Here is a 24,253-nt window from a genome sequence, read left to right as displayed (position 1 = left end):
AAAAATACCTGACTGATGGTACGATTGTGGCAGGGTGTTTTATTGCAGCCGCCACTGAGCCACAGAGCAATGATGCCGATCGAATCGATATGAGCACAGAAAGTGAGGTGGCAATCCACAGATGACCCCTGGTTATCTGCCAAAAGTAAACACAGTGATCACATGATTGATGATTACCTCTGGGGCTAGGGGAACCTTGCAGAGGACTTGTGTTTGAATAGACACCATGCTCTCTAGAGATTTGGGCAGCCATTTTTGACCCTGAAAGGTTGTGCTGTCTTTCAGTGCGCCCTGCACTGTGGGGAATATCTAGATAGGGGTAGGGACACACTGATTAGGAAGAGATAGGTTGAGTGCAGGGAAATGTTTCTGAAGAGCAGGGACAGAATTGGTACAGTTCAGAGTAGCCCTGTTTTCTACTGGCATTCGACAGATCCTTTTGTCCAGCCTGCACCTGGATTGGCACATCCTTGCACCCTACAACGCCAACACAGCGCCATAACTGAGACGCCACTTTGTAATCCTAGGGAGACCAGTTTAAAGGAGCAATACTTGCGCATACTGCCACATGTAAGTTTACTTTGGGATAGCAACTCCATTGCTGTGCTATTTTCTATTCATTACATAATCAAGAAAATTCCTGGAGAACATTGTCTTGCCTGGTCCCTTTAAATTACCGCAATACAGTTGCCCCGCCCACGTAACTAATAGCCTTGTTTTAACTTCCTTATTTTAACTTAATGTGTATGTAAAACCAAAAATGTCTAGTTTGGAAAGAATGTGTAATATTGCTCTCTTTGTCCTTGCTGGAGAGATTTATCCTACTATTTGTCATGGTGACCTTTATCTCCGGTATAGAAAGTGAAGGCGAATCCAAAATATTCCAGTTGTCAGGACAACAGAAAGTAGGGGGAAACAGTTTTATGGGTGAACCTCTTGTTCTGGAGAAATCCTATTTTACTTTGTGCTGTGTTATTTGGGACTTGAATTGAAGGAAAATCTTCAAGAGGGCACACAGACACAAGTCTTAACCATGTCCTTCTTTATCCTAAACTGAAAAAAAACCTTTGCTTTACTCTTTTATGTGCTTTTACTCCAACTTTCAAAATCGGGTGTACGGCACTAAGACCACGAGGCCATTAAAGGATATCTATCATGAAATCAACTGCCTATTCTACATGCATATACTGAATAATAACAGGCAAATATAGATTGTTAATCCAAATTATGAATACGTAGGTTTTATTTCCATATGTTTTTGATGAGCTATGGCACATTCCTATATACTACATGACTACTATTGTTTAGTTGAAAACTTGGGAATTAGGAAAACACAAAAAGCTGATATGTGGTGACACTTCTTGAAATTCCCTTATATAAAAATAACTTTGAAACTCCCTTATATAAAAATAACACTGTTCTCTTTTGCTCTATAAAACCATTGCTAAGCACAATAATATTGCCTATGGTTACTAGTGGCTTTCCACGTATGGTGTATGACTAGTATGTGGGTCTACACATAATTACCATATGCCAAATGTGGAAAGGGGCTGTTAACCATGGGCTTCAACATTGTGTTTGGTAGTAGTATTATATAGGAAAATTACGTGTTGTGAATAATTTATTTTTTGATATTGTGTCAGTTTTTATGCATGATACTTTGAGACTATTAGTGCACACCAAATGGTCCTCAGTAAAGTGGTGCCATACTTTGATTCTGCTTTATTTGTATGTGTGGTAGCACAATGCAACAAAAAAAAAACCTAATTCATCTTACTCTGAAAGCATTCCAGCTCCCAACATGTAGGCAAAACAAATGCTATTGTCATACTTTCCAGTCATACATTCTATGAACCCCTATGTTTACACAAACAGTCACTACTTACATATCAATACTTAATTTATCACAAACAAATAATAATGTTTTATTCAAGAGTGTAGATAATTTTTTATCACAAATAACCTATTATGTATTTATCAGGGGAGAATCAGCTCTTGCAAGTTGCAGGTGTCAGGGGTATGTAAGATATAGAGTGCAAAGGTGTCATGTGTGTGTAATGTAAATAGTGCAGAGGTTGGGTGTATAATGTACAAAGTGCAGAGGTCAAGTATATGTAATGTAAAAAGTACAGGGGTCGGTGTATGTAAAGGACAGTGTGTAGGGGCTAGAGCTATGAAAACACACAGAGTTGAGTACAGAGGTCAGCAGTATCTAATGTACACAGAGCAGGGGCCAGAAATATTTACAGCCCAGCACCCTCTCTGATTCGATTTGTCACCACCCACTAATGAGAAAAGATGCTTTGCTGGCCCACACTGCTGGCTCTGTTGAATGATCTTTGGGCAGGAGATCAGTCCACCTGCACGAAAACCTCTTCATTGCCTGTACCCAGGACAGACTGCAATCACGTTTTACCAAATATTAAAGTTTTTGGAAGCTTGAAGTAGCAGTGTCCATTGTTAAAGTCCCCAAATTGTTTCCTGATTTGATCATGTGTTATTATCCAGGATATTTAGTGGACAGAATAATTAATTATATACTGAACAAAACTGACCACACACAGCGTTTCTGACACTTAGTTATTTTTTTACTAAAACAAATTTGTTCTTGCAGATTTCTTATTTTATACGTGGAAATCCATTTTTTACTTCCTCTTATGAATTGTCAAAAGAAATAAACTATAAGCCACATACACAGAGAAGCAAAGAGAATCTAGATCAAATATATTATCAATGTGGCAAAATTCAGTGCTATAGAGAGCAAGGATCTGTAATCAGCCTTGGCAGATTAAGGTAAGTCTAAAAAGTTTTGTTTTAGAAATACTTCTGGTCAATTTTCTGGAGTACATATGCAATATTTACATTTTGGAATATATTCTTATCTCTTGACTCATTAGAACTGAAGCCCATTCAACATTACTGAAAATGAGAAATCAGAGGTGGATAGAGAGAGGAACAAGTGCAATTGCTGTACAGTTTGTCCTTTATAACTCTCCAACTAATCTATTTACAATGATATCACTTCTAATAGAGTTGCCTGCTTCAGGTGGTATTGTTACCTCTTCATCTATAGACTCTGTAAGAATTTACCGCATCACCAGCTTAATGGATTATTTCATTATGGCATTTGAGGTACAGTAAATGCTCTTTTTGTATTTAGCTATGTTTACATTAGCAAAGAAAGAACTAAAATTACTTCTAAATCACAGTGAGATGACATTTTCTAAAATTTATTTTTATTTTCTGTTTACACATCTTGTGGAAAGATAGAATCAGACAATGTGCTGGCTCTCTGTGTATATTCTGTGTCCAGAAAAGTATATATAATGACATTTTTTGTTTGCTTTTACATGACTATTTGTGCTATGATTTATGTGTGTCCGTAGATGGTTCAATGGGGACCAGAATCATTTTGATCCATCTGTGGTCACATCTGCTTCAAGTTTTTTTTTTCTCAACAACTGCATGAATCATTTTGGAAAAATGTACCAGGCCTTGGTCTCCCTAAGGCTGATTTCTAGAAAACCTGCTCACCCCCTACTACATCTAAAATCCTTATTGCAGAATCCCTAGCTGCAATTAAATTTAGGCAATATCCTTTAGTAAAAAAAAAAAATGTCAAGTAGGCCTACCTGACATTTTTATTTTACCAAAGGAGATTTTCTAAGTCGAATAGCAGCTAGGGATGTAGGGGAGATAATTACAGAGTGCTTTGGTGCATACTAGTTTACTTCACAAGTATGCAGTGACATGCTGCAAACAAAGGACAGCAACAGCAACAGTAGGTTGTGCAGCCAAAATAAACATAAAAAATTCTAGCAACAGAAAATAGGAAAAATAAAACCCTGGAACCCGGAAACACTAAACCCCAACCCAATTTTTTTTTTTTTAACCTAGCAGAAAACAAACATAGATGATCATGAAGTAAAGGTAACCAAATATATATAAATAAAACAAAAAAGACTGCAGTGATGGGAGGGAAGGGGGTTGCAAGCAGCTAAGTTGTTTCTAACACATAGAAATAGGTCCTAAGTAGAACTGTTGGGTTTCTGAATTTATTAAACATTTTTTTTAAAGGGACACCTTTCTGACAGTCTGACATTGTATTGCATGAGGTTCTAAAGCACTGCAAAAGCATTCATATAAATATTTGTGCTCACAGAACTGGAATATAATGTAATGTATTCAAAAGAAAAACCAATGATGTTGTAAACATTTTTCTATTGACAGATGGTATTTCTTTCTATGATACTTGTTTCTTTCTGCATACAACTGAGTACTGTTATTCAGAAAAGCATCAAAACCTACTTTCAAGACATTTGGAACTGTTTGGAGGTATGCCATGCACTGATATCTTTTTCTGTACCTGTAGACAAGTTGATTTAAAATTCTTTGGCGCGTAAAAATAGTGGGGCAGTATACAGTAAATAAAATATACATGTTTATCAATTCATATTCAAGAGCGAAGTACAGTGACATCCAAATACTTTACAACTTCTAATCAAACTGAAATGCCTGCTTCTGGATTAAATCTGTGCTTCAGTGTTAATAAAATAATTTAAAAACAGCAAGTAGTTTTGATCTACATTACCTTTGCTTGTTTGAAGTACAGCACGTCTGTTATTACTGCCTTAATCACTATACCAACTAAATCAAAAACAATGGCAGCATGGCGCCTAAGGAGTTAGGACGCTTGCATTGTTGAATTAGGTTCTGGTTTCAGTCCTCACTAAGGGCCTTATATGCATAGAACATGTATTCTCCACATATTTACATACTCTTCTTCTGGATACTCCCACAACCAAAACTGTAGGTTAATTGACTTTAATCATGTTTTCCCAAGTCTGTATAACTCTGAATATACCTCACAAATGCTTAAAGTGATTGTAAAGTCTCATTTGTATTTTTTTTGTAATAACATACATATTATACTTACCTCTTCTGTGCAGTTGGTTTTGCACAGAGCAGCTTTGATACTCCTTTTCTTTGGTCCCTCATTGCTTCTCCTGGCCCCTCCCTCCTGTCGAGTGCCCTCACAGCAAGCAGCTTGCTATGGGGGCACCCGAGCCTAGTCACAGCTCCCTGTGTTCATTCAGACATGGAGCTGATGTTCGGGCCTGCCCCCTCTCTCTCCTAATTGGCTAACTGACTTTGATTGACAGCCGCAGTAGCCAATAGCGCTGCGGCTGTGTCTTAGCCAATCACAAGGGAGAGTTCTGGACAGACGAGGGACTCGTGGACATCGCTGGAGAGAGATGGGGCTCAGGTAAGTATGAGGGGGTGCTGGGGAGGCTACTACACCCAGAAGTTTTTTTATCTTAATGCATAGTATGCATTAAGATAAAAAAACCTTCTGACTTTACAACTCATTTAATTTACAAATTGGGGTCTTTGGCAATGATGATATCATATGTACCTTGATAAAAAAAATTGGCTGCAGGAGCATGTCCAGAGAGTAGGGATTAAAGCGGAGCTCCTACCAAACGGGGAAGTTCTGTTTTATGAACTCGCTTTGGGGGCATTCAGCAGGGGGGGGGAGCCAGGAGCACTGGCGTGGGACCCTGTAAATATAGGATTCTGTATATGGAGGTTTTTTCTTTGTTTGTTTGGTTTTTTTTTCTGTTGGTTGAACTAGATAGACTTGTGTCTTTTTTAAACCTGACTAACTATGTAACATTTAAACATTTATGTTATGCAGGTATCAATAATCGTGTTCAGCCTATGTTATTTCATTAGTCGGTTCTACTATTTCATGTTTGTTGTTGACCTTATTGATCATCTTCAGAGAGGATTTTTCAGGCTATTCATAAATTTCAGCTTAATAGCTGATTATGAAAAGGTAAGATATTTTTTGCTACATATTTAGCCTCTTGTTATGCTGATTAACATAAAATCGTGGGTAGTTTTATTTACTTAATATATTGTCTATTGCTACTGATGAGCGGACAATTTAGATCCCGATTCTTACTCTAATCTTCATATAGGGGCCATTTTATCTAAGCAAAGAACATTCAAAATAGGAAATTTAAAGCCTTCCTTTTAGGCTTGGTTCATATTGGTCTGTGTCTGATTTTGTGCATTTTTTTTTTAACATGCATTGTAATGCATTTTATACATTTTCATTATTCTATTGGGCTTCATCATGCAGCCCAATAGAATAATGCAGAGAAAACCTTCGGTGACCCCACTCAATGCAGAGAAAACCTTCATTTTTGAATGAGCAAAGGTCCGAGCGCTTATGGAAAAAATAAATGTGTATATTTAGATGGGGCTGCTGCTGACAAAATAAGGTGTGGTGCCTTTGGATTGAATAAGTGAAAAGGCCAGCGCTGCTCCTCTCTTTGTTTCAATGATATGTGCTAGATCATATATGAAAAAGTGCTAAGTGCAACTTAAAATGAATATTCAAAACAATCTGCATTAATATGTGTCAACATATAAGAAATATCATCAAGTGCTAGTGCTATTGCATAATCAAATCAGTAACAAAACAATAAAAAGACAATAAATAACAAATGTAATCCTTAATTGATGAAATTCATTGTGCAAAAAAGTCATTAAATAATAAAGTTCATTGTGCAAATAAGTGCTTCAGTGCTGTTGTACACAAAGTGCTCCGGTGCTTCTTTTCAAAAAGTGCCAGTGCTCCCCTTAGGTGACCCCACTCACCAGAAAAATGAATGTAGTCAGCCTGGGATAATTTCCTTGGGGTTGCTGATTTCACTTTGCCAGATAACAACAGGAATAGTGGATGACTCACTCTCTTATAATCAGAGATGTATAGTAACGAAGTAGAACTACTTAAGTACTGTACTTAAGTACCGAAATGCGGTATCTGTACTTTTCTAGAGTAGAATTTTTTTCTCCTACTTCTACTTTTACTTCACTACATTTTTTCGATGATTTCGATACTTCTACTCAAGTATTTTTTTTTTGTGCTGCATAGTTACTCGTTACTTTTAAAAAAATTACCACTGCCAGAACAGTAGATGGCAGGTTGCATAAAGCTCAAAAAAATGTGTATAATGTCATTTGTAAATCAGCGCATATGAAAATAAAGGCTGTGTATAATAAAAGCTGCTATACCAAATCTTTCCAATAAAAAGAAAATATGAAACAAACAAATAAATGGTGCTACAGCGCTTAAAGTGCATCAAGAAACTACTAACAAACACAGGTTAATCATTTGAAATAATAAAAAACAATATGATGTTCAAACTTTTGACTTCTTTCTTTAATAACTACATAACACAGTACTTGTACTTCTACTTTCAGTACTTGAGTAGAAATTTTTTTTCAAAACTACTGGTACTTTTTACTTTTAGTACTTAAGTAGCAAATTTTTTGAAAAAACTACTTGCAATACTTAAGTAAAAAAAATGTTGAATACTTTAGTACTTCTACTTAAGTAACTTTTTCTGCGAACACTTCCACTTCTACTCAAGTCACTTTTTGATCGAGCACTTGTACTTTTACTCAAGTAGAAATTTCGAGTACTTTATACAAGTCTGCTTATAATCCTCATGAAAAAGAATGCAAGAGGCCCGCCATGGTGAAGTATGTCAAGAAGTTTTATTTAAATCAAAATTAAGTACACTTACAGAAATACAGGAAGTGAATCGCAGTATAGTCCGGTGGATGCTGTGGCTACAGCGTGTAAGTTGCACTTAGCACTTTTTTCATATATGATTCAGCACATATCATTGAAACAAAGAGAGGAGCAGCGCTGACCTTTTCACTTATTTAATCTAAATTTTTGCCAATGCAGTGCAACGCAGTACACAAATGTGAATTATCTCATTTTTATTGTATTGTATTTTATTGTATTGTATTTATTGTATTTTTATGACACATGCATTTATGTGTATCCCACAACACACAAAAAACATATGGGTGTAAACCAGGCCTAAATTTTGAAAGCAAAAAAACAGGGACTAAATTAAATGGTAATTTTGTAGATATTTGTAAAACTCTTTTTTTGTGGGAAGGAATCGTTTTATACCAGAATTTTAAATAATGCTAACAAATGATTAAGGATTGTTATACCCTCCTTTTTCCCACAACAATCTAGGTCAGGGAATAGTAGTTCTGTGGAAACTAAAGGAATATCAAATTAAAAACCCAGGTTGCAAGGAATCTTAAAGACTATTTAACATGGCTATCCAATCATCCATTGTGTTTTGAATAATATAAAAATTTGTAGTGATGCCAGAGAAGGATTTATGTTTTAGTATTCCACTACTAGCATAACCTTAAACTTTTCTGCATTCAACTTTTGTCCGTGCCCCTAAACCAACTGTCTTGGCCACCTCTTTCTTTCCTATTTGGCTGGCTGGCTTTAGTATAACACTAACAATATCAGACACCATAGCCTTACAAGGCATGGAGGGGGCTAAAAGACACATTTTTCCCACTCTACGCCAGTGCACTTAGTACTGACATTTACAAAAGAAGGGCACACTCTAATCCTATTCTGATTGGCTGTGACAGACATAGACTGGTGAACTGTGCACCGTGCAATATTACACCAACAAAAATGTACAAATGGTAAAAGTACAGCAATAATGGGGACGAGATTGCAATGTCAGGCAAAGAGTGAGATCGGATTCCTTTATTATACACAGGAATTGTTACTGACAGCATCCTCATGTGTGGGTGGCTGTGTGCTGTCCCTGCCCCTGATTGTACCACCCTGAGCTATAGTCTATGTTGGCTAAGAGAACCAACATAAAAAAAAATAATTTTGAATAATAATAATAAGTAATAAACATTGAAAGTATATACATAAAATACATTTAAAATGTAATCAATTTAACTTAGAATTCAGAGAGTAGTGGTTAATAATTCTCACTCTGAATGGTCTAAGGTTATCAGTGGTGTACCCCAAGGTTCAGTGTTGGGTCCCTTACTTTTTAATATCTTTATAAATGATATAGGGTCTGGGATTAAAAGTATTATTTCAGTCTTTGCAGATGACACCAAGCTTTGCAGTGGAATAACTTCCTTACAGGATGTCTCTAACTTACAAGCCAACCTCAATGCACTGTTTTATTGAGGTTTAATGTTGATAAATGTAAATATTTGCACTTGGGGGCTAAGAAAATTCATGCATCATACATACTAGGGGGAGTACAACTGGGGGAAGTATTCTGGTCGATCAAAAGTTTAATAATAGCATGCAATGCCATTCTGCGGTTTCCAAAGCAAGCAAAGTCCTTTCTTGTATTAAAAGAGGCATGGACTCCAGAGAGAGAGAGATATCATTTTGCCCCTGTACAAATCAATAGTAAGACCTCAACTGGAATATGCAGTTCAGTTTTGGGCACCAGTTCTCAAAAAGGATATTGGGGAATTGGAGAAAGTGCAGAGAAGAGCAAGCAAACTAATAAGAGGCATGGATGAGCTCAGCTATGAGGAAAGATTAGAGGAACTGAATTTATTCTCTCTTGAGAAGAGATTAATAGGGGATATGATCAACAGGTACAAATACATAGGGGTCCATATAGTGAACTTGGTGTTGAGTCATTCACTTTAAGGTCATCACAGAGGACAAGGGGGTACTCTAGAGGAAAAGACATTTAGTCTCCAAATACGAAAGGTTTTTTCACCGTAAGAGCTGTGAAAATGTGGAATAGACTCCCTCCAGAGGTGGTTCTGGCTAGCTCAGTAGTTTGGATTCTTCCTAGGTGTACATAATTTAACTGGGTACTAATATTTATAGGTAAAGTTGATCCAGGGAATATCCAATTGCCTTCTGGGGGAACAGGAAGGAATTATTTCCCCTGCTGCAGCAAATTGGATCATGCTTTGCTGGGGTTTTTCGCTTTCCTCTGGATCAACTAGGTATAGGATTGTGTATATGGGATTGTATGGTTGTGTTTTCTTTTTTGTTTTTTATTGGTTAAGCTAGATGGACTTGTGTCTTTTTTCAACCTGACTAACTATGTAACTTAAAAAGGTTATTTTCTATTCTTTTAGTGGTTCCGACGTTTGCATGGGATCATTTTATTTTTCATGATAATTAAGTTATTAAAGATGCTCCATTATTATAGAATGATGGCTCCTTGTATAGCTAGATTTCACCTTTCTTGTTCCAACTCAGCATTTACCATGGTAAGTATATTCTTCACTTATTATACCTCAAATGATCACTGTATTAGGTCCCTCGACTTCTCTTTTAGGATGGATTTAATTATATTTAAAAGTAGGAATAGCACATTTTTCCGACTTGACATTTACTTTGGGGCCAGCTAAGTATGCCCCCACTTTAAACTGACCCCCAATTTTTTTTAGTTCACTTATTTGCCTTTGGAGTGCTGTCTTTATTATCCTTTTTAGCCCATGTGATGTAATCACAGTGGCTAAAAATATTTCTTTCTACCAGAGCTGAATATACATATAAATATTTTGTATTCTGCTTAGTCTTTTGAAAAAAGATTGTTTACAGACCTCAATGGGGTTGCTTTAGTAAGGCAAATATGCTGTTCACTTTACAAAGGAAGATGAACTATGCATGGGAATTGGACCCAGAAGATCTGCTGATCTCCAACATCCAAACATGTGCAAGAAAAAAAGCTGCATTTTTATTTTCCTTGAATGTGATTGGATATTCTTTGCAAAGTGAAACTTCAGCATGTTCACTAATAGTGTTGGGTGAACAGTTTGGGCCAAGAAAAAGTTCAGGCTGGACATCACCTGTTTGCCGAACATCCGTATTTGCGGGGCGCTCGGCAGGATGTTCATCCACCGAGCGCCCCACAATGCACTGCATGTTTTGCCCAATCAGGACACAATGGAAGCTGGTTGTTAAGGAGCGGGCCTGAGAAGCTAACTGCTGTGTCCTTAACAACTTATAAGTCATCAGCTGTCAATGGGCTTCCCTGCTGACAGCTGAAAATAAAAATAAAAACATTGCTGGCTATAGAATAAAGTGAAAATAAAAAAGACATGGGGGTCCTCCCCAAAACCCATACCAGACCCTTATCCAAGCATGCAGCCTGAAAGGCCGAGAAAGGGGGGGAAGAGGAACAGCCTCCCCCCTCCTGCACCATACCAGGCCACATACCCTTAATATGTGGAGGGGTTTTGGGGAAGGGGGGCCCTCTATTCCAAAGCACATTGTCCCCATGTTGATGGGGACAAGTGCCTCTTCCCCACAACCCTGTCCTTTGGTTGTGGGGGTTTGCAAAAAGGGGGCTTATCGGAATCTGGGAGTCCCCTTTAACAAGGGGGCCCCCAGATCCTGGCCCCCACATGTAAATGAGTATGGGGTACTCATTCACCCAAAAAAATCACTCATTCACAAAAAAACACAAACAGTTTATGACAATGTTTTTATTAAAAAGATCTTAAGATGTAGATCCATCGTCAATCACACCACCAACACCACTGCTGAACCCTGAAAAAAAAAAAAACACCACGCCCGCAATGAAGGCTAACCGTCTACTGTATGCTGGGTCAGTGACCTCACAAGGGGGCGGTGCCACCAAGTGACTTTGCCAGGTGACTCAATCCATTCCCTTTTGGTATAGGGTGCTTCCAGATCCTGATAAGCCTCCTGCTTGCAGACCCCCCAACCACCGCCCAGGGTTGTCAGGAAGAGGCCCTTGTCCCCATTAATATGGGGACAAGGTGCCCCTAAGCACCCCCCCATGTTGAGGGCATGTTGCCTGGTATGGTCCAGGAGGGGGGGGGGCGCTTGCTCCCCTCCTTTTCTGGCCTGCCAAGCTGCGTGCTCAGATAAGGGTCTGGTATGGATTTTGGGGGGAGGGCCCATGCCATTTTTTTTTTGTATTGGTGGGTGCCAGCAATAGCTTGCAGCTGTGAAGTACATTTAACTTTTTTTCTTTTTTCTTTAGAAATGTCAGTTTTGCTGCAGCGGGTTCTATACACTGTACAGATGCACCACTTTACAGGCAGACTATGCAGACCCCCCCTAGGCACTATATTTAAAGGAATTTTTCATTTTTATTGTTTCACTTTAAGCATCATTAAAATCACTGCTCCTTTAAAAAAACGACTGTTTTTAAAAAAAATGTTTGCATTGATACATATTCCCTAGGGCAATACTCAAGCCCCCATACCCTTTTTATGGCCAATAACTTGCATATAAGCTGCAAAATGGGGACTTTTGATTTTTCAAGTTTGCGTCTCATATTCTTCAATGGAGTTCGGTGTTCGGGCCTGAACTTTTTGAGATATTTGGCTGTTCTGGTGTGAACCAAACCAGGCGGGGTGTTCAGCCCATCTCTATTCACTAACCAGCTCTGAGACAAATTATCTTGTAAAGATCAACAGTATATTTGCCTTTTGTAAATGAATACCAATATGTCAAGCTGATGTGTGTATTTGTTTAAAATACAGGTATGAACCAAAAAAATTGACCATTATATTTTCCCTTAAAGTTTCCCTTTAGTCAGAAAATTTACTCCTGCTATATCACTTCAGGCTGGCACCTTTTGCACGTATAGCTAAGTAAAATTAAAAAATAAGTGCCTGCACTGTTTAAAATCCAGTTATATTCTGTCTCAGCCTGGTCTGCACACTCTCAGTTGCTCTCCATTTTTGAGCACTTTTAGGCACTGACGCGTTTGTAGCTCAGATCTGCCAAGGAAGTTGCTTCTGTTTCATCTGCAAGTGCCATGGTGCTGCACATGTGATCAGTTATGCCATTAGCCATTTGATAGTTTGACAGTTTGGTTGAGGAAACAAGTAAATGTGACAGTTGGCAATCCCGAAATTCCAGAAATTTACCTTTTTTGAAACTGTTAAATCGATGGGTTTAGTTCTGTTTTATGATTTACATCTGCTCAGGGGCTCTAGGCTTCACCAAAATGGCAGCCTCCAGCAAGAATACATAGGAGCAATGCTGGAGGCAATTTACAGCACACACTCATTTTGGTAGCATAATTATTAATGTGGAATGTATGATGCACATATTGGGCAGCTAGAAATAAAAATACATACTGATTGACAGAAATATGTCACACGTGAGGAAATCTGTTCTAGCTCAATAATCATAGATAAAAGGAGTTGCCTTTTGTGGGAAATGCAGTATCATGCGTTAAACACTCTAGAAATAAGTTCCTCATAATCATTTGGTACAGAAGTTTAGCATGCACGGTTTTAATTTCTTGGGTAAAAAAAAAATGTTAATAAAACAGAAAATATCAGGAAGTTAATAATAGAAAATGTTCTAAATAGGCTAAGGTTAGCAGCAGTGTATCGCTGGAATCAGTGCTGTGCCCAGTTCTTTCCAATGTGTTCATTAATGATCTGGGGTGACATAGATAGAAATATTGACATTTTTGCAGATAACACATTTTGTAGAATTATTGAAAATGATCATAAATACTGATTTGTTATACAGCGCTCAGATTAATGGCCAGGAGAACAGCATTATCTGATACACATTATAATGGAATACAGTTGGGAAAACGGAGATTTGAGAATGCTGGTCAACAATAAGCTATGGCGCACAGGCTAATGTCAAGCATTAGCTGCAAAAAAATCAAAAAAAAGAGAAACAATTTTTGAGATGTATAAAACGTTGATGAAAACACAATGCTAACATGGTATTGGATCTGTATAAATCACATAAAAAAATATGGTAACTAAATTAATACATGGGTGAAAAATCTTACTTACATTAAAACATGCAAAGTAGTAATGGCAAAAAAAATATTTTTTTTTTCTAGTTGAAAAAAGGACTAGTTGATTTTCCTGTAACTAATATCCAGTAATACGTTGTAATTGCTGAAGGCTACAAGAGTTATATTATTGATTCTGGGAATTAGGCTGACTGCCCTTGGAGTCTCCTGTGTGGCTACATTGGCAATAATTGTACAGTTTTAGGTCCCTTGGACCACAGCTGCAGGAGTTGAACTTGACAGCACTAGGGTCTCCGTTTCGAAAGCCCAACCACGACACTATCTGCCTGGAGTTCGCATGTTCTCCCTGTACCTTCATGGGTTTCCTCTGGGTTCTTCGATTTCCTCCCATACTGCAAAGACATGTTGGTAGGTTAATTGGATCCTGTCTAAATTGGCTCTAGTATGTGTATGTATGAATGTGAGTTAAGGACTTTAGATTGTAAGCTCCTCCTTGAGGGCAGTGACTGATGTGAATGTACAATAAATATGTAAAGTGCTGCATAAATTGACCACGCTATATAAATACCTGTAATAAATAAATAATAGATACATAAACATCATGGGTATTTAACTATATTTCTTTTTCTTTGCAGCTCATAGGAATTGTGTTCATGCTGTGCTATTCATCTCTAGGACATATAATCATTTCCTCTGACCATTATCCTTTCACTAGTGTGCTACAGTGCATCCAGACCACTTTTGCACAGTTCCTCAGAATCCATAGATCGAAACATATAAACGTGCAGGTCAAATGTAACCAAGCCTGGGTGGCTGGATTATATGGAATTGTGTTTGCTGTTTTATTACTTCTATGGACTGGAATGGTAGGTATAGAAGCACAAGAAAGAAATGTTTAAAGCTACTCTGTAACAATTTTTAACGATGAAAAGATCTCCCATCTAAGCAAACAAATAAATACTTACCTGTCTCACTCAAAGCAGATATTAAGCCGCCAACCCGAAAACTTCTTGGTATTATCCTTTATTTGGCTACATCCAGGGCTGGTACAAGGATTTTTGACACCCTATGCAAAACCTCCTTTTGACTCCTTCTCCTGCTGCCCTCTCCTATGGTGGGCTCCACTGGACTCACTCCCCCAGACCCAACGGACAAAAAGGAGGTGGAGTTAAATTCCCTTTATCCCCGCAAAACACCTACAAAGTCCTTCCAAACCCCCCCTCTCTGTCACGCTCTTCTTACGAGATGCACTGTATTAGTCTATTTTCTCCCATTTCTCTATGGATTGAAGCAATTTATCAGCCGCCTGTACCAGCATTACGCTTTCTCAATGACTTCGCTGCCTGGCTACCCTACTTTCTCTCCTCTAAAATACCCACTATCATTCTTGGTGACTTCAACATCCCTGTCAATGTTAACAGCCCAGCTACAACTCAACTCCTCAACTTAACCTCCTCTTTTGACCTAACCCAATGGGCACACACTTCCACTCACTCCAATGGTAAAACCCTCGACCTTATATTCTCCCATCTCTGCTCTCCCGGCAACCTCACCAACACCCCATTTCCTCTCTCTGATCAAAATCTCATCAGTTTCACTGTATTCTTGCCTCAAATCACCCATCCCTCCAAGCAGCAAACAATTACTTGTAGGAACCGTCGTTACTTTAACCCTTCTCTCCTCTATTCTGCTACTGACCACCTACATGACTTAATCTCTTCCCTGTCCTGTCCTGACCTGGCCACCTCTGTTTACAGCAGTTCACTCTCATCATCACTTGATGCACTTGCTCCTCTAACTACACGCAGAATCAGGATCCGACCATTGCAACCCTGGCAAACTGAAAACAGTAGAAGTCTCAAGAGACATTACGGTGCTCTTGAATGATGGTGGCGTAAAACCAAATGCCTTCAGGACTTCACCCTATATAAATCTGCTCTCCAAACATACAATTCATGCCTCCATGCTGCCAAACAAGCCTACTTTGTCTCTCTTATTACTACCCTGTCATCCAGTCCCCGTCGGCTCTTCTCAACTTTTAACTCTCTGCTTCGTCCCCCATCCCCTCTACTCACTAACTCACTCACTGCCCAAGAGATTGCCAATCACTTCAAAGACAAGGTTGATGCAATACGTGAGGACACCTCCACTGCGCGCACATCTTCCCCACTCAACATACCCTGCCTAACAGTACAGTCAACACTCTCCTCCTTTGAACTGGCTACTACTGAAGAGGTTCAAAAAATTTTCTCAGGTGCCTGCCTAACCACCTCTTCCCTGTATCCTGTTCCCTCACGACTACTACGGACACCGTCTTATTCTATCTTATGCTCCATTACTCACATCTTCAATCTCTCCCTCTCTAGTGGCACCTTCCCCTCCCCTCTAAAACATGCGCAGATCACTCCCATACTTAAAAAGCCCTCACTGAACCCCACCAACCTGAACAACCTAAGACCCATTTCACTGCTCCCCTTCACTTCTATTTTTTATATTAGGCACTTAGTGCCGGTTCACACTTGTGCGGCTTGTGAGATCGCATGTAATTCGGAGCGCACTGCTCCTTCATTACATGCGATCTCCTGTGCGGATGCAAATTCAGCCATAGTTTGTATGGCTGAATTTGCACTGTATCCGCACCAAACACGCACAGGACCCTTTTTTTCAGCCACATCAGGATCGGATCGCACAGTGGTTCAGACTTGTGCGATCCGATTCTGTGCGAACTGTCAGATCGCACTGCGATATGCGATCAAACTGGGGGTGTTGTTAAGATTACATTGACACCCCCAGCGTATCGCATATGGCAGTGTGAACTGCCAGATGTGCGGATGCGATGCGGGATCACGCTGCATATTCGCAGCCTTCCCGCATCGCACAAATGTGACCCGGAAAACTGTTTTTTCTGTCATACCAATTTGTATTTATCACCTCACCAGAAAGACCCCCCCCCCCATCTGAATATAGTTAGTCACCAATTTGTTATCTCCTCACCAGACAAAACCCTCTCCCCCATCTGAATATACTGTAGTTAACAACTTGTAGAGATCTCCTCACCAGACAAACTCCCCTCCCCATCTGAATATAATTAGTTAACAACTTGTAGTTATCTCCTCACCAGGCAGGCTTCAAATGCTGCAGACAGAGAGTCAGTGTGTGTACAAGCCAGGCTGTGCTGTGACTTCAGTTCTTCTTGGCTCCTCGTGGTTGGTATGCTCCTCCCATCCAGGCTGTCTTCTCAGACAGTGAATGACATCACGGCCGGGACTACAGAGCTCCTGTCAGGAGGGGGGGGGTGTTTTCTCCTCCGCTCCGCTGACAGAAGAACAGAAGGGAATGCTTCAGGCTGTGTCGAGTGCAGGAGCGCACTCGACACATTCCAGGCAGTGACACACAGAGCTTTTGCCAGCCAGAATTACACACACAAAGTCAGTGTGTGAAAGAAGTTGTCCAGCCACTTTTGGCGCCCCCATATCTCCAATAAATGTTACCGCCCAGGGCACGCGTCCCTCCCGCCCCCCCCCCCCTCTTGTACCGGCTCTGCTCTTAGTCTACAACCATCTCAGCTCCTACCTCAGTGAAAATAACCTTCTTGATCCCTTACAGTCTGGCTTTCGCTCGCAGCACTCCATAGAAACTGCCTTACTAAAACTTGACCTCTCTGCGGCCTTTGATACTGTTGACCACCTGCTCCTTCTTAATAAACTTCGTCCCCTTGGCCTCCAAGATTCTGCTCTATCTTGGTTCTCCTCCTACCTATCACAGCGCTCCTTCAGTGTTACCCACAACTCTACCTCCTCCTCCCCATTGCCCCTTTCTGTGGGGGTTCCCCAAGGCTCTGTTCTTGGACCCCTTCTCTTCTCTATCTACACTGCCTCCCTTGGTCACTTCATAACCACCCACGGCTTCCAATACCATCTATACGCTGATGCAACTCAAATCTATCTGTCTACTCCTCACCTCACTCCTTCAGTCTCCTCTCGCATTGCTAACTTACTTACTGACATATCAACATGGATGTCGCACCACTTCCTCAAACTAAATCTCTCTAAAACTGAGCTGGTAATATTCCCCCCTACCCATGCCCCCCTCCATGACTTTTTCATCAAAATTAGTTATGCAACCATCAATCCCTCCCCTCAATCCAGGGTACTAGGTGTAATCCTAGACTCTGACCTGTCCTTTCAGCTCCAAATCCAATCATTGTCAAAAACTTGTAGACTTTACCTCCGTAACATCTCTAAAATTCGCCCCTTTTTAACAACTGAAACCACCTAGCTACTCATTCACTCCCTTGTTATTTCTCGCCTCGACTATTGCAACTCCCTTCTCATAGGCCTACCATGCCATAGGCTATACCATCTTCAGTCTGTTATGAATGCTGCTGCCAGGCTTGTTCACCTTACCAACCGCTCAGTGTCTGCCTCCCCTCTCTGCCAATCCCTACACTTGCTCCCGATTGCCCAGTGAATTAAATTCAAAATACTAACCACAACATACAAAGCCATTCATAACTCTGCCCCAAGCTACATTACCAATCTTGTCTCCAAATATCACCCAAATCGTCCTCTCCGCTCCTCTCAAGACCTCCTACTCTCAAGCTCCCTTGTCTCCTCCTCCCATGCTCGTCTCCAGGATTTCTCCAGGGCCTCTCCCATCCTCTGGAACGCTCTACCTCAACCTGTACGGCTTTTTCCTACTCGTGCTGCTTTCAGGCGATCCCTGAAAACTCATCTCTTAAGGGAAGCCTATCACTAATCTTCCATCAGCTCATTCCCCACTGTTACAACCTCTTTTAATACCTGCCCCACCCCATTAGATTGTAAGCTCTTCTGAGCAGGGCTCTCTTAATCCTCTTGTATTTTATTGTATTGTAACTGTACTGTCTCCCTTTTATATTGTAAAGCGCTGTGTAAACTGCGGGCGCTATATAAATCCTGAATAATAATAGTAAATGGAAGGCTTCCCCTATGTTGATCCGTGATCAGAGTATTATCCTGTGTTCAGGGGATATCTCTGGTAAGCAGACACTGGTGTGGCTCATATTCTACATATCATAATAAACATACACACAGTTCCATGTGGAGGTGTAAAGGAGCTGCGATAAACACACCAATGATTAGTGTAATATTCAAGAAAATATATAACATTCAAAAATAAATGCAAACATTAAAGATCACAATAATGCAATAGTCCCATATAATGATATTCAGTCCTTATGGGTGAAAATAAGTTACCAAAACACCCGTGAACAAAAAATAAATGAAAAATATCTTCCCGTGCAATATTGAATCACCACAACCTTTATGAGATCCACGGTGTGTGGGAGGATCCTCGTCTTCAATACATAGGTGATAATACGACATCCATCCTTGCCCTTTCGATCTATTGAGAGCTTTAGAGGCCCAACCATCCTGATGGGAAGTTCAAAGGCCCTGGCTGGGTAGTTGCCGCAAGTGGGTTTGACCCTCCGTGATAGGGGGTCAATACCGTTCGGTAAGCGTGCAATTTATCAGGTGCAGGTTGCACTTATTGTGGTGGTTCAATATTACACTGGAGGATATTTTTAAATTTTTCACCCATAAGGACTGAATATCATTATTTTCATTATTTTTGATTTGGGACTATTGCCTTATAAGGATCTTTAATGTTTGAATTTATTTATGAATGTTATATATTTTCTTGAATATTACACTAATCATGTGTGTTTAGCGCAGCTCCTTCACGCCTTTATTTGTTCCATTGTGCATATCTCACAGCTGAGTTGCTGCTTTAGATGATTAGAGGTCATTCATCATTTTTTTTATTTAGCCCAGTTTTTTCTCTTTTCACAGTTCCATGTGGGCCTGTCACAACGCAGAGTCAGGTGGCTGCTTTCACCAATCAAGTCCCCTCTTCCCTATGATCCCCAGTACATTGCCCAGGAGGTACTTCTCCCCTCTGCCCCCCATCCCCTACCCTCCAGCCTAATCCCCCAGAAAGATCCCACTCACTTTCTGTGGAGGAGGCTCCATACCAGCAGCTTCTCCGCTCTGTCTGGCGCTGACAGCACAAGGTAGCAGTGCTCACGGCCCTGCCCACCTGGTGGGCCACACCACCAACCCCTCCTCTAATACCTAGCAACACACGGCTCTGGCAGAGTTTTGAAGAGGCAGCAGTGGGGATGGGAGCTGTGTGTCCCAGGAAAGAGCACCGACAGCCCACACAAAGCAGCCTGCACCCAGCAGGCCTTCTGCCTGGGGGGTGGCGAACCGACTTATGTTTGCCTATAGGCCGACTGACCTTGCCTATAGGTAGTGCAGGCCCTGGCTACATCATATACAAAGGATCAATGCTGACATGTTTCGGCTATTACAGCCTTACTCAAAGCATTGCTATGAATAAGCCTGTAATAGTCGAAACATGTCAGCATTGATCCTGTCTATATGATGTAGCCAAATAAAGGATAATACTAAGGAGTTATTGAGTTGCCAGCTTTATTTCTGCTTTGGACATTTGAAGAGAGGGGTGGGGATCCCCCAACCTAAACACCGAATCTCAGCAAGTATTTTCCAATTGTGCAGTTGAGCTTGGGTATCTTCTGCTTGAATTTTTTTGCTGCTCCGCTGAACTGCTGCATTGTAGAGAGAACCTTGCTGAAAGATGTTCTGCAATTGACACATCAGCTTTGATTTTCAGGAAGCTTTCTAGCAACAGCAGCTTGTAAATGGCACTCAACCCAAAAGCAAATATTTATAATTTTTCAGCTTACCAATTCTTAGATGTGACAACTGCATTTGTTCTTTTTTTTTTTTTTTTAGGCTTTCCTTCCTTTATTTTCACCTGGTGATCCAGCTATTAAGTCTGTTGTTTTTCAAAAGAACAAGCATTCCTGCGGATGTAGCCATTAGAGGGCTGATACAAGCTGCTTAACACTGACAGGGGTGCTTACAATTATCAGCTTTTATTTATTTATGTAAAACCTTTATCCCAAAATGAAAAACAACTGCTGCTGTAACTGCTTAAAAAGTGTCAGCTGGAGTTTGGCTTCAATTTGTTAGTGTATCTAAATCTGTTAGTACATCTAACACTTACATCCTCCTCAGACTTACAATGTTGCTGTCCAAAAAAACAAATGCAATCACTACATCTAGTGATTGGTAAGCTGCAATATTTTACATTTCGTGGTTTGGGGTTTTTTTTTTTTCCACTTTAACTTGTACTAGCAAAGTGTGCTAGATCTTAGAAAGATTACTTTAGAATGGTGCGTTATCTTAGTGTAAATGTCATTAGTTATGTAACTTATATAGTTTTTTCTAATGCCGTAGTGTAAACAGTGTTTTAGTTAGTCTTCAGAAACATGATGAAGGGATAGTGTAACATTATGACTGCCTGAAAATTACACAACTGTGGAGGATGTTTGCTCATGCAAAGATAATAAGTTAGCATGGTCATCTAGAATGCAACATATAATCGTAAAATGTTGATATTTGCACATGGCACAGCAAAGATGGCTGAATGCGTATGGCAGGCACAGAAATAGTATGATGTGATGCCTCTGTCCTGTAGCTTTTCACATGTTGTTAATGCGTTCTGTATCCTATGCTAACATCCTCTATATTTACAAAACTAAATATCGTGGTGCTGTTAAAGACTTTTATTATGGCCCATGTATGTGAGGAATTAATGCTGCAGGTTTGTCAAGGGGTTATCCTTGTCTCCAGTATTTTTATTCACACTGCACTGCAACAACCAAGCAACTATAGTTCACTAGATCCGAGATTGCCATCTTGCTGACATACACCAGAGAAATGTAATGTAATGGGACTTTCTGTAGTGTACCCTTTCCTTATTGGTTTGGACAATTCATGGGCATGTTTTGGTTCCTTAGCTTGAGGCCTATCAGGGTCTCCATGGCTAGTGAGTGAAAGCCCCTAGACATCACCACACTTGGACACCATGTGAGCAATCCAGCCTTAAATATACAAAATGATGTAGCACAACTTAATATAAGATTATATCAATCACCTAAAAATGCCAAAGTCCATATTATAATATTTTGAAGTAATATAATTTTGAGTTAAGTTGCGCTACATCACTTTCTATATTTATATCGTTTTGGAGGTGTGGTGAAAGCACCTTAACAGTGTTTGAACAGCAGCTTGTATATTCACATATTTGTTTATTTGGTTTATTGTGGTGATTTAGAATTTCGGGACTGCGCTGATTGCTTTATTTATTTTACTAGCAATCCAGTCTTGCCTAACCTAAACCCTGGGTCTCTTATCTAACCTGTGGTCTCTTTATGCAGGCTTTGGTTCTAATCATTCCCAGGATGTTTTTATTAACCAAAGAACTTTCTTAAACAATCAGCTTATACCATAATGGTGGATCCGCAAATGAGTTTCAACAATTCTTGTGATTAGGAAAAGGAGAGCGAGAGAGACCCATGTCCTAGCAGAGGATAGACTATAGTCTATGCTTTACGCTAAATGAGGAATACAATCAGTCTTAACCCCATCAAGTGGGAAAAGCTAAGGGGACCTAAGTGTAAGCCCACGTACAAAGGTTTTCTGGCTCTATGGTCATTACGGGAAGGTCCTAATCAGATAAAATTCTTCCCACAGACTAAAGTCCCCTAACCAGCCAACAGATTTATATAGCTATTGAGGAAAACCTCTAAGCAACTTAAAGCAGGGTGCTACCTTAATGCCTTTACAACAGCAATACACATACACGCAATAGCAGAGTGGGTAAATCTTAACACAGAGCCACTGCATATATGCGTCACTGTGTTGTTCTGGGGAGCTCCATTGGTTCACCCTGAATTTTAACCGAGCTGTCACTGACTGCTTACGGTCAACCACTGGTGATCAAGAGTTGATACGATGGGCTCCCAGTGGCATCGGCTCTGGGCATCCAATCCCAATGCCACATGATAGGGGGCCCTTTCTACTTGGATATCACAGCCCTCTTAAAGGGCTGGCTCCTGGTGTCACAAATGGGTTAAAGGATTTTATCACAAATGTTTTTTCATTTTTTACTGCATGGCTTATTTTTACTGCACTCCCCTGTAGAAATCTCTCATGTGTTATATCATTACATTACATGTATGAAGAATATTAGTGCTATATAAAGAACAAAAATGAAAAAAGTTTACAAAGAATGGAGTACCTCTAAGAGCAGCTATACTATATTGAGGAAGCTACAAGAATCGTCTCACCTTGTTTGGTGGCTGTTAAAACACATGTATGTAAAACAGCATTGCAAGCTTAGCGTTGGATAGTAGTGCAGTCCACGTCTCAATGTAGGTTCCATGGTGCAGTTGCCTCTTGGCAGCTATCATACCCTGGGTAGAGTGAGAGGCAAGAGCACAGTTCGCTATAAGTTGCTGCTACTGACTCCATCTCGGGTTCCCTTGTGCAGATACCTCTTGGTTCAAATCATGAGTCGGTCATATATGTAGTGCACAAAAATAAAAGGATGTAATGAAGATGTGGGATACTGGTAATCTATCTTTATTCAGCGCATTTTGGAGCAGTAACACCTCTCCTTTGTCAGGAATGGGACAGAATCATCAGGAATTTTAATAAAATAACTTTTTTTGCCCCCCTGATTAGCTGTGAATGATATCTAAATAATACAGAACCTGTTTTAAATGCTTTCCCACACTGTTTTAAATTGAATGTAGGTACATAACAATTTCAAAAATATGTAATTACTGATGATTTTTGTCTATGTTGATATATTGGTGTCTTATTTTTTTGACTGATGTTATTTTTATATATTTAATAGTTAAAAGGAGTCCTCAGTTCAGTAGCAAAATATTCTAAAAAAGTTAATCGCAGCAAACACTTTGTGACATTTAAAGAAGTTATATCCCATGCAAGAGAATTGATCCTTTCAGTTGTTGATCGACACAGACAGAAGAGCACAGACAGCATTTCTATAACTGGAAATGTAAGTGACTGAATACTCCAAATGAGTTATAGGGCAGCAATAAACCCTCTAAATTTGGAATCATTTATATATTTGTTTAGTTGGCAGTTATGCTCGATGTGTTGTATGACATATTCCAGTGACATGGGATGGGAATGCTTTTCCTCTACCTGTAAGCTTCACCTATTTTACAGTGAAATAAATATGGGGTGGTTTTGGATTTCCTCCTAATTAAATTATAAATATATATTATCTTGTCTATTCCTGTAGTTCGCTAGTCTATCAAATCTCTGATAATGTTAATGGTGATGATATAATAACAATGTTAGCTATAGAAATAAACACAATCTTCAAAGAAGAAAAGGTCTCATTTATTTAAAAAGAAAGTATAAATAATAACATAAAACTCTTAAAGAATAGGGCATATAAAACAAAAAGAGCAGGGGTGATACAATACTGTAAGTCCTTCCTTATGGGTTCTCTATGCTAGCTGAGCTCCAGGACAAAAAGAGACAGACCATCGCTGGCCATTGCCTTTTAAAGCACTCTCAGACACAACCCCCACAAACACCCTCTGCCTGCCCGTGTAGTCCTCTGTCCAATGAGAAGCTATAAGGGACTGTTCTTCCTCATCACCAGGAAGTACCATATTTTCCGGCGTATAAGACGACTGGGCGTATAAGACGACCCCCCTATTACATGATCTACCGGTAATACTTATACTT

At 39.8% G+C, this 24,253-nt stretch overlaps 1 protein-coding gene across 1 annotated transcript in view; it reads left to right on the top strand.

Annotated features, from left to right (window-relative positions):
• The window catches only part of PKD1L1 (polycystin 1 like 1, transient receptor potential channel interacting), a gene marked incomplete at its 5' end in the record, with an annotated part of 292,229 nt that overhangs the window by 237,674 nt on the left and 30,302 nt on the right, over positions 1 to 24,253 (top strand). The window contains 7 exons of the mRNA XM_082258926.1: positions 2,615 to 2,793; positions 2,898 to 3,132; positions 4,231 to 4,335; positions 5,699 to 5,839; positions 9,979 to 10,113; positions 14,246 to 14,476; positions 23,385 to 23,549. Coding sequence (XP_082115052.1) covers positions 2,615 to 2,793; positions 2,898 to 3,132; positions 4,231 to 4,335; positions 5,699 to 5,839; positions 9,979 to 10,113; positions 14,246 to 14,476; positions 23,385 to 23,549 — 1,191 coding nt within the window. The remainder of the gene's footprint in view (positions 1 to 2,614; positions 2,794 to 2,897; positions 3,133 to 4,230; positions 4,336 to 5,698; positions 5,840 to 9,978; positions 10,114 to 14,245; positions 14,477 to 23,384; positions 23,550 to 24,253) is intronic.

Source organism: Pelophylax lessonae (genome assembly GCF_965119305.1).
Source record: "Pelophylax lessonae genome assembly, chromosome: 5".
In the NCBI taxonomy this organism is placed as follows: domain Eukaryota; kingdom Metazoa; phylum Chordata; class Amphibia; order Anura; family Ranidae; genus Pelophylax; species Pelophylax lessonae.
The sequence above is the reverse complement of the archived record's forward strand: the minus strand, read 5'-3'. Positions and strand labels throughout refer to the sequence as shown.